This window comes from Eptatretus burgeri, chromosome 17 (assembly GCF_056783735.1).
Source record: "Eptatretus burgeri isolate ZD-2024b chromosome 17, Ebu_testis_v1, whole genome shotgun sequence".
Taxonomy (NCBI): Eukaryota; Metazoa; Chordata; class Myxini; order Myxiniformes; family Myxinidae; genus Eptatretus; species Eptatretus burgeri.
Window position 1 is genome coordinate 39,399,971 of NC_140977.1, and position 16,678 is coordinate 39,416,648.

The 16,678-nt window shown below is 47.3% G+C and overlaps 1 protein-coding gene across 1 annotated transcript; it reads right to left on the minus strand.

The window, feature by feature from the left end:
• LOC147009828 (transmembrane protein 81-like) lies at positions 1 to 8,996 on the minus strand. Its single transcript, XM_085861683.1, has 4 exons — positions 8,718 to 8,996; positions 7,719 to 7,979; positions 4,467 to 4,647; positions 1 to 265 (listed from the first exon to the last, which is right to left on the minus strand). Exons 1-4 carry the CDS (start codon positions 8,753 to 8,755, stop codon positions 95 to 97), a joined length of 651 nt encoding a protein of 216 aa, XP_085717809.1. The 5' UTR covers positions 8,756 to 8,996; the 3' UTR covers positions 1 to 94.
• Positions 8,997 to 16,678: the final 7,682 nt, after the last annotated feature.

Sequence of the window (16,678 nt, forward strand, 5' to 3'; positions counted from 1 at the left end):
AGGAGTGCAAGTCAATGTTTAATCACGTGATCTTATTCAACTTTTTAAGGTCGACACGTGACCGGTTCCTAGTCTCCCACGTATTGTGAAAGCTTCACCACATAAGGTACAAACATATGACAGCAACAATGCATAAAAGGACAGTGAAAATCGTCACTATTGTTTTCAAGTGTTTCTTTAACTCAAACACGAGACGTTTTCCAAACGTACTTGCAAGTGACTCGGGCTTGGCGTTTTCATCGAATTTCAAAGTCAAGTTTTTAACCTGAAAAAAACAAACAAACCCACCAGTCACACACACAAAGATTTATGACAATAAAATCAAATCGTGAATCTCACCGAAATCATTCCTTCTCATTCGAGCTGGCACTATAGCCGACAGGTATGTACACCGGTCTCTGAGCTGTCAAGTCTGGGTTTGAATCTCAGCCAAGCTAAAAACTGTCATCCTGGTGTTGCACAGGCCGAGCGAGGCATCGATGGGTGCCATCACCAGCACCCTGGACGTTAAAGATCCAGTGCTGTCCTTCGCGAAGAGCAGGTGAGCTATAACCAACACCGTGAACTAATTACAAAATTCCTGCCCTCATCTACAGGGGGCACGACCCTGCCCCCAGAAAATAATGCCACCCGCAGACATCATGCTGCGTGGGAAATAAGAAGAACCATCTGTGGTGTCGTGACAGAGATGCTTGGCAGGCAGACACGAGCGGGGGAACAGTCGAGCCGGGCTGTGTTGCACAAGCGCGAGCGCGGGCGTACTTTGCCCGCGGCTCTCCTTTATTACGTACTCAGCACACTCACAAGCCGGGCGACTACGGCATCACTACAACGCCTCAGGCGGCGCGCACTCCTTATATTCCTGGCAGACACAATGACCACGACGACCCCTCCTCCCATCATCATGCCCCGCCCTGCATGCCCGCAGGCTATACCACACTCCTCCCTCCTAAAACTATGATTATTAAATGATCACCATCATAATAAGCATAAACAGCACGAAGTACTACGGTATAACAGTAGACAAGGTACAAAATAGAAAACAGCGAAGTATAAAAGCACATCACATCATATAACGTGTGGAAGCGAGCTAGTGGAGCTGCCACGGCCAGGTTCCGAAGCCGGAGGTGCACACAGCACCTCCCAAACTCTGACCGCGTTACCGATATGAAGCAGCAAGGCGAGAAGCACAGCAGCACTACACAGCGGAAACGCCCCCAGGCGGCTCATGCTCACATGGCCCTCGGCGAGGCCGCGGCGATCTCCCGAGCAACCCCCCCCCGGCACCATCAAACGCCTCCGGCCCACAAGGCGGCACACCTCCCCCAGCTAGACCTGAAGCAGATAAACATTCCGAGGCCGGAAGCTCGCTGTCTGGAAGCCGTGGCGCCAGCGCCAGACTTGATTGACCTTGGATGGGGGCGCTGAATAGCGCCGCTGGCTGGACGCAACCAATGCTCCATAACAACCCACGCACCACAATCAGTCGAGATGCCAACGCCCGTCTAAACGGCCTTGAGCGAACACAGAGAGCTGCGCCCCCGGCGCCAGGCACGTCTGACCTTGCCGCAACCAGAGGTGGGGGTAACGCCGACCAGCGCACCAGTCCAGGCTCCGAGTCGATCTCCGAGACCCACACGGCAGTTAGACGGTAGCAACTCCATTTAAACCACACTTCAACCATAGGCTCGTCATAAATCACTAAGAACATCATTTGAACCATTGCAAACTCATTTTTCCGTACAGCGCGTTCTTTCGACAAAATCCCTGCACATGACAAAGCAACTACCCGCGGCCCGGGCCAATGGAAGGCCAACCAAACCTTTTTATTCGCCACCACCGCTCCCAAAGCCACCACCTCACATTGGCCATACTGCAAAACCCATCGATTGATCTCCGCCAAACCCATTCTCACACAGGAACTACTGGCATTTATTTCAACAATGTTAAACCGCATCACTCGAGCAATGAAAAACAAATATGCAATGAACAGCAATCCATAACCCACATCACGAGTCCGTCTCTTAGTTGTTGACTCGATGTTGTGACTCGCGACTTCCTTTAACGCCACGGGCTCACCACCACCCGTTGAAGCTGCCCGAACAACACCGGCGCACCTCGCCTCATGAACGCAGCCGACGCGCGAGAGCTCATCGCGAGAGCTGGCACGGCAACTGCTGCTCCCGAACCGCACACCGCCGTTGCAGGCAGCAACGAACGGCCGCTCCCGTTGCATCGACACGGCTCCCGCCGCCAGAACCTCGCCCTCGGTACTCGACGAAAGCATCGAAGAGAGCACCGGCACACCTGGAGGTACGAACTGGAGATCCAGCCCGAGGTGCGCCAGCCAGTCCCGACCCAAAAGGATGGGCCCCTCCCCTCGCACCACAAACACCGTGAGTAGGGCGCTTCGCCCCCGGTAGAGCACCGAGACGTCGGGCGCCGCAAGCGGCGCAATCGCTTCGCCGGTGCACGTGCGCGATGCGAGGGCAGCACGAGTGGACTCAACTCGACACCCGATCAGTGTCCCGCTCACTTCGACATTCACTGGCATCGGTCCTGTCACCGTAGGACCAACTGAAACCAAGCTCAACATGGGCAGCATCAGTGACCCGGTCACCTCAACCTCCCCTGCCACTGATCTTGTCACCTCCGGATCAATTGGAAGCAGGTCTAACACCGGCAGCATCTCCCGCTCCGGGTCGCTGGAATCTCCGTGCCAAGACTGCAAAACTCGACCCGGGGCGTTACCGTGCACACCATGCACCGAACACCATGCCGGCAGTAAGTCTAGACCCGGGACGGAAGGACCGCTTCGCACACCGCCATCTATGACTGTAATGATGGGCGATGACTCTCGGCACACACAACGTAGACGTCCTCGAGTGCTCAGACCGCCGTCCGAGTGATTGCATTGCAACGCTCGCCCACGACCCGTGCCGCAGACCGTGCGCGCGGCCGTGCGCGCCTGGCACATCGCGCTGACCTCCGGACCATCTGCTGCGCCCCGACCATCGAGACCCCGGACATTCTTCAGAGCTTGCGCCACGTCCAACGCCGCGTTCGAGCCGAACCGCGTGTCCTCGTTCTTTAGCCGTGGCTTTGCAGAAATCATTCCCCCGATTTGTCGTGCCTCAATAAAATGAACACTGAGCGCGGCCGTTGCCCACTCGACGTGGCCGAAGTCGACTCCGACGAAGGCGGGCACGCGTCCGCGTGCCGTGCCCCGACTTCCTGTCATGCCTGAGCCGGCCGCGCCGGCGAGCCTCCTGGCTCCGGAGCCTGTGCGCGCGGCGAGCGAACCTGCGACACGCTCTTCGCGATGCGTACTCCTCCGGAACCTCGAACCGCGCAAGGTGCGCTGAGTTACTCGCTGCCACGCCGAACCCAGCCACCACCCTGCACACGCCGATCCGAAGATCCTCGTCAGCCAACTGTGGTGTCGTGACAGAGATGCTTGGCAGGCAGACACGAGCGGGGGAACAGTCGAGCCGGGCTGTGTTGCACAAGCGCGAGCGCGGGCGTACTTTGCCCGCGGATCTCCTTTATTACGTACTCAGCACACTCACAAGCCGGGCGACTACGGCATCACTACAACGCCTCAGGCGGCACGCACTCCTTATATTCCTGGCAGACACGATGACCACGACGACCCCTCCTCCCATCATCATGCCCCGCCCTGCATGCCCGCAGGCTATACCACATCATCTTACTTGGCTATATCGAAAACCAATGATGAGAAAAGTAACCGTAAAGTTATAATACGCATCAGGTAAAACACTCAGCCATCTAAACACATGATCAGTTCACCAATCCAATTTTTACAATTAAATTGATCTAATCCATCACATCAACCCTTGATAAAACTCACTTGTATGTTCCATTTAACTTATAAGAAGGACAAATTAGCTCAGGCACCTGGCACACAATGGGTGGGGTAGGAGGAGAAAATTAAAATTGAGAAAAGGAAGTGGAAGGGGAAAGGAGGGTGGAGGAGTGTGGGAAGAGAAGGGGCATGTACGTATGGAGCAACAGGGAGGATTATAGATGAATAGATGGATCAATAGATACGGACAGATAAATAGATAGATATATGCATAGAGATCGACTTGGAGAGAGATGTGAAAGGTGTGCGGAGATTGGGGAGAGGAGTGGCGTGCACCATTACATTAGTGTATGGAGTGAAGGAGGGGTGGGGAGAATGGAGGAGAAATTCTTAAAATAGTGAAAAGGAAAGCAAAGGAGAATGATAAGAGTGAAATAAAGGAGGGTTAGCTAGTGTGGGATGAGTGGGGAGAGAAGAAGAGAGGATCATCGGAGAGGGAGTGTGAGGGTAGGGGGATTGGGTGGGGGTGGAGGTCCACAATGCTGCCAATTAGCGTATGCTATAAAGTGATGCCCTCTTGAACCCCATTCAAAAATTAATTCAGGTTTGTTTGTTTTTACTTTAAGTTTTAAAATCTGACCTTCAACACAAACACGGAGGTTTTCACCACAGTGGTTCGATTGTAAACGTCACACTTGTACGTTCCCGCATTCTCGAGAAACGCTCTCTTGAACCGCAGCATGGGAGTTTCTCCCTCGAGCTTCTCTGGAAATTCTTTTTCATGAGGAGAAATGACACCTGGTTTAAACCACCATGAAAACCTGCAAGGGTGATAAGAGTGTGCCCCTGTTATAAAAGTAGATCACAGTGCATGTCTAAACCCATCAGAACTGTATGAACATTTATATGTTGTCGTGGGTCTGGTGGTTCAGGTTAATTCCCCCCGCCCAATTGTCGTGGACGGACGGTTAACACCAAACCAGGTCGGATCGCCGAGTGGTTTTCCTTGGAGGCGGACACGTGATGTTCGGAGATCATGGTGCGCGCGGGACGACTAACGGTTCGGACGTACCAGAGGCGTTCACCAGGACGGTAGCGCAGATGCTTTATACTCGAACCCACAAGAGATACAAGCAACTTAAATAAATACAGGTTTTTAAAAAATGAAAATCAAATATTTACAATGGTAATAATACAAGGAATTATAAAAACAGAATGTGAGGCAAACTAAATCTAATTTTCTATTTGAGGTATCTCTGCACTCGCACACAAAAACGGATAAGGGGCATGGCTTGCTGGCACGAAGCAAGAAGGCGGAGTTTCTGCCTGCTCGGTGGCTCGGTTTCTGTTGTTGTTGTTGTTGTTGTTGTTGTTGTTGTTGTTGTTGTTGTTGTTATAAAAACATAATTATTGTTATTGCTGGCTTGTAAATGCAAAAATGTAGGAAAAGGTCATGGGGGTAATCACGTACTAGGACAAATTAGTCTTGGACCCAACCTAATTAACACAGCACCACCCTCCCCCCCCCCCCGTGTGGTGATAAGTAACACTTAAGCTCACAATCTCCCTACTTAATATACATTGAGATGTCTCCTACACGTTCACGGACCAAGTAACTCATACAATCCTATCTTTCCTATGAAATTCCTCAATCAACCCCCACAACCGTAACAATAAATATGTGACATGACATCAGCATCATGTCGCATTAAGGGTCAGTGTTGCTCCTTTTGTTTAAAGTATCCTTCCTGACTGCAACCTCACCTTTTTACTGGTGATCAGCAGGGCAAAGACAATGTGTTCGTGTAGTAGACGCTCGTTACGAACAGGCAGTGCAGCATTTTCTGTTCAGGGACTCAACCCATGCCTTGCTGACTCTTTAAGTTAGGGGGTTCGATTTTTTTTTTTTTTTTTTTTTTTTTTTGTATACCTTGGTCGAGGCTCGTATGAGAGCTAACACACAACTCACAGCAAGGAGGCATGAGACAAGAGGGGCGGGAGTGGAAGGGACAAAACATTGCGGAACAGACACAGGTGAACTGTGGAAGGGAGAGGGATGGGGATGGGACGGGGAACATGGCGAGGGGAAGATGGACATTAAAGGGACTTTCAGGAAGGAAAGCAGGAGAATTGAAGGAAGTGGGCTTGGGTGGATTATCGGGGGTAGAAAAGATCGAGGATTTGGATGGGGGAAGATAAGAGGTGGTGGTGAACAGCTGTTTTGAAAGCCTGGAGGGAAGAATGGGAAAGAATAGAGTGAGGAAGTTTATTCCAAAGGCGGGAAAAAAGAGGAATGAAAGAGTGAAGATGAGCAGTGATTCGTGATTTTGGTAGTTTTACCAGAAGGGGGTTGTTGGCGGACCTTGAGCGCCCTGTGGAAATGTGGTTGGGACAAATCGCAGAGAGAGCAGGGGGCAAGGCTGGAGAGGAGTCGGTAGAAGACAGAAAGACCACCGACCAACCTGCGGTGATTGAGTGAGAGGCCCAAAGACTCAGCTTCATTGCGGGAGATGCCAATGATCTTAAAAGCCCTGGTTTCGACAGCGTGAAGTCGAGAAAGGTGGGAGGCAGGAGCACCAGCCCAGAGGGGAGAGCAGTACTCCATCAGGCTACGGACAAAAGCTTTGTAAGTGGTCAGGAGCTCAAGAGGGCCGAGGAAGGACTTTGCACGACGGAGGATTCCCAGTCGGCGACTGGCTTTTGAGGCGAGGTTGGAAATGTGACTTTCCCAGGAAAGGTCATGGCAGATAGTGAGACCCAGAAGCTTGAAAGAAAAGACTTCTTCCAGAGGATTGTTGAGAAAGTGGATGGGGGGGTTTTGTAAACGGTCCTTTCGAAGAGACATAGTGAGAGTGTGAGATTTGTCTGGATTGAAAGACATGTTCCACGTGTTGGACCAATATATAACTCGATCCAGGGGTGTAATGGTTCGAGCGTCCACTCTGAGTCCCAAGGTTTGTGGTTCGCACTCAACCTTGACTGAGCGTTGTGAAAGACTTTTAAAATGGTCGGTGCTGCTTCCTTGCTTGACACTCAACATTTGAAAACGATATGGCACGTACAAATAATCATAGGTTGGCAAACATTGTGTTGGCTTGATGACCCGAACGGCCTCCTCCTGCGTTGAAGTTCCTTGTTCAGGAGAGAACACGGATTTAATATTCATTTGCCTATTCTTTCTTTTGAACTTTCTAGTTTTGTTTTCAATCTCCAACTCAGTTTTTATCAGGCCGTCCCCATCTGAACAACGAGTATTGTCTTTCGGGGTGTTCAAAAGGTTCTCGGAATGAGTTACAACAGTCCAAGAAACAATAGTCTGATAATTAATCGAACAACAATGTTGGAACAATGCACCTGCCAAAAGGGCAAGCAGGATAGCCGAGAGTTTTGCACGCTCGCCTCTGAGTTGTTTAGCCTTGGTTTGAATCCCAAACCAACTCTAAGCTGTGACCCTGGTGTCTCGCAGGCAGGGTGATTCATCTATGTATGTGCCCGTCCCAGTATGTACGTTAAACTGGGCATGCCATCTGCCGGCATGAGTTGGTTGGCATTAATGATCTCACTGTGAACTTCGCGAAGAGTAGGTGAAGTATCGCCAGTGCCCTGCTCTGGGGTCCAATTGGGACGGACAATGACGTCGGCTTCGCCATGGCTCCACCCCTGGCACAAAACGCCAGTGCCCTGGCCAAGTAACAAATTCCTGCTCCAACCCATAGGGAGCACTGCATCAACAGCATGGCTGCACTCCCAGCAATGATGCAACCAGCAGGCACGGGCTGTATCAAAATCAAACAAACCAGTCATAACATGTATCTTGGTGGTTAAGCAAATAGTTCCTTCCAATGAGCCATCAGCGTATTAGTGTTTGTATCTGCATGGGAGGTAGACCTACCCAAAGTTCTCGATGCCCAGCGTTTGCAGTGATTCATCGGCGCATTCAAGTTCCACCCACTTCCCGCGGTGTGCGAGTACAGTGACGGAGCCACAGCTCGTGGGCAGGAGGCACGAGCGAGGAGACACTGAGCACGCACTGAGTGCACCTGTAGCATCCACGTGACACGAGTTTACAAACTTCAAACCCACACCGCATGATGTGCTGCATGGTGTCATGGGGAACTCTGTCTGCCCGGTCATTGGCTCCTTTGTGGTGAACCTAGGCATTGGAAAGCGAGAGATGGAGAAATGGAGTCACCACAGTGGGATTCAAAAGACCATTTCAATCACCTATCCAGCATTAAGTCTCAACCTTTAGACGGTACTTCCGGTGTCTACGAAGCAAAGCATGCAGGGCCAACCAATTTCTCAACAAACAGGAGCTGGTGTACCCGTACTAACTATCTAACTATAAGCCTGTAGGTCTGCTCTCTCCTGTTTTCTGCAAAATATAAGGTGTGCATTAACATATTGTGATGGACATCACCCTCTGGATAACTCCGAGATGACGGCTGTCTTAAAAGGTCCACAGAATCAGAAATTCATGTTCGGTTTAATGAATAGATATCGCTTCACTTAACACTTAGTCATTGTTTTTTCTTGAATAAATATCTTGAAACGAAGTAAATGTTTTTTGGTGTACTTGTATGCTCGATCGGCTTCACCCACCCCCCCAAAAAAAATCGCCATGTGATTACATCATATAATCATGTGACCACCACATCATCTCCAGGACACTTTTGCTTCCAGACTTGTGTTTACACGTGATCTACACATGCTCTGAAAAACTCTGAACTCGAAAATAGAACTGAGAATGCCAGCTAGATGTATTGTTGCTGGTTGTATCAAAACGACCAAAGACGGTGTGAGTATGCGTGTTTTCCCCCACCCAAAACGACCATGTTTTCCCAAAAGATCCAGCTGTAAGGAAAATTTGGACAGCCAGGGTAAAACTCACCACAGGGAAATGGCATGGCCCAACTTCTTCCAAGTCATTTGCAGCGCCCATTTTGAAGATAATTCGTACGATGCCGGCCTGTATTCCCAGTTTGGGATGAGTACATTGAAGCGATTGAAAGCCGATGCGATCCCCACGAAGATGAGAGATCATTCTCATCAAATGGAAAAGAAGACAATGGACCGAACAGCGGTGGAAGAGCGCAAGAAACTGAGGGTAACTAGCATTATTGTTTTTTTACCCAGCATTTCTATTTAGCATCTGCCATGATTGCCACCACTTTAGTAATCCAACAGTAACTTTCTACGTTATGTATCAGACATACGTACAGGTACAGCCGTATCAGACATACGTACAGGTACAGCCGTATCAGACATACGTACAGGTACAGCCATATCAGACATACGTACAGGTACAGCCGTATCAGACATACGTACAGGTACAGCCGTGTCAGACATACGTACAGGTACAGCCGTATCAGACATACGTACAGGTACAGCCGTATCAGACATACGTACAGGTACAGCCAGATAAGACATACATACACTTACAGCCATATCAGACATACGTACAGGTACAGCCGTATCAGACATACGTGCAGTTACAGAAGTATCAGACATACAGTTACAGTAGTATCAGACATACTTACAGTTACAGAAGTATCAGACATACATAAAGTTGCAGAAGTATCAGCCATACGTACAGGTACAGCCGTATCAGACATACGTACAGTTACAGCCATATCAGACATACGTATGGGTACAGCCATATCAGACATACGTATGGGTACAGCCATATCAGACATACGTATGGGTACAGCCATATCAGACATACGTACGGGTACAGCCATATCAGACATACGTACGGGTACAGCCATATCAGACATACGTACGGGTACAGCCGTATCAGACATACGTACGGGTACAGCCGTATCAGACATACGTACGGGTACAGCCGTATCAGACATACGTACGGGTACAGCCGTATCAGACATACGTACGGTTACAGCCATATCAGACATACGTATGGGTACAGCCATATCAGACATACGTATGGGTACAGCCATATCAGACATACGTATGGGTACAGCCATATCAGACATACGTATGGGTACAGCCATATCAGACATACGTATGGGTACAGCCATATCAGACATACGTATGGGTACAGCCATATCAGACATACGTACGGGTACAGCCGTATCAGACATACGTACGGGTACAGCCATATCAGACATACGTACGGGTACAGCCGTATCAGACATACGTACGGGTACAGCCGTATCAGACATACGTACGGGTACAGCCGTATCAGACATACGTACAGGTACAGCCATATCAGACATACGTACAGTACAGGTACAGCCATATCACACATACATACAGTTACAGCCATATTAGACATACGTACAGCCGTAAGTGTCACTTCTATGTGCCAAGGATATAGATAATCTACAGAAACGGATAAAACTATGAAATGTTTAAATTATGTTTAATCTCCTTGACCATGTTGCAGTTTGACAGTAACAAACAAATTTCAAATTGTCATGCCTGTTATTCGCGGACGCGTACCCTGCCGGGCTGGAGCAGGCCGGGCATGCAGGCACAGCACGCACAAACGTTCGGGGCTAGAGAAACACTGTGCACAATGCATGACGATACACATACGACGTCGAAAGGCTCCACAGTCTACAAGATAGAAACTGCAATAATTATTGTCTGACCTCTACTTTTGAGTTTTGTCACTTATTATTTACTAGCTAAATTACCCGTAAGGTGATTGCATCACCTGTCTGAAGCGAGTTGTGCGGTCATTATCCTTTGTGTGCTGAGACAATCGTTCCGCCGATTACGTCACACACACAGATGACACAATGACCATGGCCGTTTTCTGGAATCTTTAGGGGCGGTACCTGCCAGGTTAGCTTTTTAAAAAAACTTTAGCACTTCAAAAAATTATAAGAATTAAAAACCACGTTCTGTTCTTTGTTTATTACTTAAAAATCAATATCATCAAATGAAAAACAAAAATTCTGAATCTGTGGATTTTTAAGAGACCACAACTGCCAGTCGCCCCAGAATTTCTCGTGTAATCCCATGCCCAGAGTCATGTTACCATACGCAAAAGCGGGTACCATGCCAGCGCTCACGCAACAGACCTTAGTCAGCCGAGCGGAACCAACGTTGTGTAACCATATCTGAGATCTGGCCAAACACTGGCCAAGCACTGGCCAAACACCTCAGCAGTCTTATACCACCATCAGAATAGACAGAATAAGTTAGGACAGTTTGTTAAGGAAATTTCTTTTAGTGGCAGTAATCAAAACGCAAGTATTTACAAGGAGAGAGAACAATCAGGTGGCATATATGTACAACAATAATTAACCACAGCAACTATGCATTGCCAAATTATTCCCTCCACGATGTATCCGCCTTCGGAACCTTAACAGTGACATCACTCGACAGTAGGCCGGCATCATGCATCCGATGTGGAAGGGAGAGAGAGGAGTGATTGTCAAGTAGGATGAGATGAAGGCAGAAAGAGAAAGATGGGGACATTACTGCACACCTCACACCAACCCGGTGTTGCCTGTTCATTCTGGCTCCCAGGTTCTGACTGAAACTGGAACCCTCAGCGCTCTATTCGGCTTCTCGTACCGCCGTGGCTCCGGAGTTTCCCTGTGAGTCGGTGACATCACTTGTGGCTCAAATAACGCATCTCATGGTGGGACGCCTGGGTGATGTTGACAAGGCATCTGGGTCCAGCGAGGCAGATAGCAAACGTCGGTGCGCGAAGGTGAAGGTTCACAAGGGCAGAATGCGAAGAAATAAGGAAGATAGCGAAAGGGCAGAAACATAAAATGCAGGAAAGAACGACAAACGAAGAACAAATAGTGAAGTAAAAACAGCAAGAGGTAAGAAATGAATAGACAAGCCGGTAGGCGACATGGGTGGTCGCTACATAATTGCATACTAATCATACAGTTTTTGACGGATCGGGCCAAAATTTCTTGACAAAGAGGTTTATTATAGTGCACATAAAAGCGCGGTAGCAGATTTTTGATTTTCGAAAAAAATAAATAAAATTAATATTTTTCGGATTTTTTTCAAAAATTTCAAAGTCCCGTTGCTAGGCAACGGTGGCATCCATAGCAACGGTGCTCAAAAGCATACAACTAGATCCTGGTATGAACCTACCAGGCAAGTTTCATCAAAATCGGTTGACTCCTCTGGCCTCCAGAGCTGTCCATTACATACAAACAGACAGACGGAAAACCTGTGAATAACGGTAGTCTAGCGACCACCCAATAAAGCGTGAAGGAAAGTGACAACAAGAAATGCTTCAGGCCGGAGTCATGCCGCCAGGAACGTGGCTATCGGGTCGCTTCAAAGCCCAAAAGAAAAACAAATATGAGTGAGCACAGCAAAATGAAGGACAGACAGAAGCAAAGGACCCTCACTGGCAAGCAAGGAAGAAGAAGAAGCGAGCAGACTAACAGAGTCCAGAAACCCTCTCAAGCTCTGAGTCTCCAAGCCTCTCAGTCTTTTCCCTCCGCTCAGCAAGAGGATTTCTGCTCTGCCTTTTTATAGAGCCTCTCACCATCCTCTTTGCTTCAGCCTCCTCACCTGATCTCCCCCCACCCCCACCCTCTCCCACTCCCACTCATGGTTGGAGTCACCACAGCCTTAGGTTTTGGCGCGATATTGGAAGACCCCGACATTCGCGGGGGATACGTTTCGGAAAATGCTGTGAATGTTGAATCTGCGGATGTCAGTCAGTGTGTTGTTTCAATGGGAAAAATTACCCCCGTGCGGGAGTGACGGTCATATCTGCAAGAAAATGTATAGCCTCCTGAAGGTAGGGCAGTTTTTGCAAACTTTGAAGTCACGTGACGCGAAAACGAAAGTGAATATCGAAAATCTGGCCTGAACAAATTTAGATATTGTTCCATAGATTTATATGCCACAATCAAATTCAAGATCGCTTGAGAAATGTAGGAGATAGATTTTGAAAATTGTCATTTTCGTATTTTTTGCCAACTTTGAAGTCACGTGACACGAAAACGAAAGCGAATATCGAAAATCCGGCCTTATCAAATTTCGATATTGTCCCATAGATTCATTTGCCGCAATCAAATTCAAGATCGCTTGAGAAATGGCGGAGGAGATAGAATTTGAAAATCGTCATTTTTGCAACTTCAAAGGCCTCATGACCTTGACCTTGACTTTCGGTGACCTTGAAAGTCATACCATCGTGTACGTCTCATCGACCTCTATCAGGATCACTAATGACCAGATCTCCCGCTTCAACTTCATTGTGAACGGACGGACGGACGGATCGTCACCTCTCCTCTTAACACCAATATAATTAGGTCATGCTCGAAGAGATGACCTAAAAAGGGGAATAGGGTTTTTGTTTAATATATATATATATATACATATAAATATGTATATTAAAGAAAGACCCACCCACATCTCTCACATGTGAAAGGGGAGAGTAGCCAATCAGCTCTCACCTAATCTACTACACCCAGGTGGCTAGGATTATATAAATGATTGACCCCTCCTACACTCCTCTAGCCAAAGTAGCTGCATAAAGCAACCCAAGAAGACTTCCGCAAGGTAAGTGCTCAACGTTGTTTTGAACCCTTTCCAGAGTTCCTCAACAACTGTAAAGACGTTCACACATTGTACACACACGACAATCCCAATGCTACATACCCCCTCAGCTTCCGGATCCGTTTCATCACTCATCGGCGAACCATCAGCGATAGCGTAGTCAGCAATGCATACCAATGAGGCTTCCAAACATGTACCACATACAAACGTCAAGAGCAGTCAATATATAAATAAAGAAAGAAAGTGGGTCAATAAATCTTTCTTTACACTGGGAAAGGTTTGAAACAGCATAGCGCTTACCTTGTGTAGGTCTTCCTGGGTTGCTTTCTGCAGCTTCTTCGGCTGGAGGAGTGTGGGAGGTGTGAGGTGTGTGTGTGTGTGTGTGTGTGTGTGTGTGTGTGTGTGTGTGTGTGTGTGTGTGTTTGTATGTGTGTGTAACATATATATATATATATATATATATATATATATATATATATATATATATATATATATACACCAATGGTGTAGTGAAAAATGATCACTCCTTGCACCTGTGATTGTGGTTTATCCATCGGTGATCGATGGTGATGTGTTAACAAATATAAAGTGATTAACAATACTTGTATAATGCCGTTGTTAATCCTTTTACCGAAAGTTTAAACCTCTGAAAGTTGGGAATTATCGCAACGGTATTTGTTTCAGGTGTTGGACCATTTGTTATGTCCGCACAAAAATTTCGGAGGGGTGCCAAGAGAAGCACATTTCAAATGAGCAGAGCAGAGGTTGGGAGTGTAGTCGAGAACGGGGTGAGTGTCGTGGCAACGGATGAGAGTTCAAGTTGTGCTATGTTCATGTCCAAGGTATAAATGGGGGGGAGGGGGAGGGGGAGGGGGTAAAAATAGAATTAAAAACAAAAAAAACCGACGTGATATCCATTCTGCGTATGTAATATGTAAACGGTCCCATTCGTATTTCAAGATAAAATTCACTGACATTTTCAATTGTTGCTCATTTTCTGGATGTTCCACGCAACAAGCCTGCGGGAGGCACGTCAGCATCACGACGGACACCAAGACCGCAGGTACGAGACGGGACATCGTGACCGCCGTCAATGAACGTCCGAACGTCACGTGACCTGCTCGTTTGTTTTTCAAAATAAATAAATGTTCGTTTGTTCGTTTGTTCGTCACTTACTCAACGACTCGGTTAGTTTGAATACGTTGGGTGGTCGCTGGACTACCGTTATTCTCAAGTTTTCCGTCTGTCTGTTTGTTTGTAATGGACAGCTCTGGAGGCCAGAGGAGTCAACCGATTTTGATGAAACTTGACTGGTTGGTTCAGACCAGGATCGAGTTGTATGCTTTTGAGCACCGTTGCTATGGACGCCACCGTTGCCTAGCAACGGGACTTTGAAATTTTTGAAAAAAATCCGGATTTTTTTTTTTTTTTTCGAAAATCAAAAATCGTCTTCTGTGCTTTTATCCGCACAATAATCAACCTCTTTGTCAAAAATTTTCAGCCCGATCCGTCAAAAACTGTATGACGTATGCAATTATACAGCGACCACCCATGTCGCCTACCGGCTTGTTTTTTTATTTGTGGGGTGGTGGAACGGGGAGAGCCCGCTACTTTGTCCGACGAAGGTGGATAATCGTCGTGATAAATATTGTTGTCAACAACAACTTTTGAAACATCGATTAATGTCTCCAAATGCTTACAAGCAGGTACGACAACCGCCGGCGACTTGACACCTCCTCCAAAAAAAGGGTGGCTGTTCTTTGATGTGACCTTCCTTGCCTTCCCCCCGTTCTCAGCATTGAAACCCAAAATCGAACAGATCAACAATATCATTTAAAAACAAAAAATATAAACAAACTAGAATACCACTCGGTCGGGCACGTACCTCCACCACGTAATACCTGATCCACGAGAACATATCGGGCCCCAATACATGTTTGACATATCATGCTACACAGTACGACATCGTTTTTGACCCTCTCTCTTTCAATGGTGAAGAATCACTTTAAAAATTAAATAATTCTCATGTGCACATCCGGATTCGGACCTTCCACAAATATCGAATCGATTCGCCCTTGTCACACACCCGACCTGTCCGCCAAGTTTCGTCCGAATCCGCCCATAACCTCTTTGAGATACCCTGCTAACAGAGTCAGACACAAACAAACAAGAAAAAGACATCGTGCAGAACACTATACTCGCAAAATCCACCCCTCTACAATGGTTACCATGGATACATCACATTGTCCATTTCATTCAGATTTAAATTGACAATCAGGTCAATCCGATGGCGATTGATTATTATTTTTTCAGATTGAAATTGATGATTTTAGAAGTTTCACCTCCTTGAGTTGACCTTTTGATCTCAAAAATTGTTAGTTTCCCAACTCGGCGATGCACTCTGCAACTGCTGTTTAACTTTCAAGTCAATCAGATGAAAATTGATGATTTTTTTCAGAGAAAAATTGATGACTTTAGAAGTTTCACCTTGAGTTGATTGATTGACCTCAAAAAATTGTTGGTTTTCCCAATCCAGTGACGCAACATGCAAATCTTGTTCAATTTTCAAGTCAATCGGATGAAAAATGACGATTTTAGAAATTTGACCTCAAGATGACCTTTGACGTCAAAATCAATAGACTTCTCAGTTGAGACTACCCCCACAACTTGGTAAAGTTTCATGTAAATATTCGATTTTGTTATTTCTGTCTGTCTGGTGAGGCAGCGCGAGCCATCAATGGGTGCTGTCCCTCGGACGGACGTTAAACTGGCCATCTTGAATGCACACATTAGTTGGTGGACGTTAGATCCCACGGTGTCCTTCACGAAAAGGAGGCAAGTTATCGTCGGCACCATGAACAAATTACAAATTCCTGCTCTAACCTACAAAAGGGCATTGCATCAGAGGCACAGCCATACCCTCAGCCAATGATGCTACCCAACAGCCTTGTGCTGCAAATTAAAGAAGAGGCCTTTTTAATAAGAAAAAAAAGGTAGAACAATCAAAAGTGATAAAGCAAGCACGTGAACTTTGGTCACAAGACGAAAGTAAACGGATGAACAAAGCTTAAACTAATACTCTGAGTCTCACTATCTGCCATGATCTTTCCTGGGAAAGTCACATTACCAACCTCGCCTCCAAAGCCAGTCGCCGACTGGGAATCCTCCGTCGAGCAAAGTCCTTCCTCGGCCAACCTGAGCTCCTGACCACTTACAAAGCTTTCGTCCACAGCCTGATGGAGCACTGCTCTCCCCTCTGGGCTGGTGCTCCTGCCTCTCACCTTTCTCGGCTTCACGCTGTGGAAACCAAGGCATTTAGGATCATTGGTATGTCCCATGATG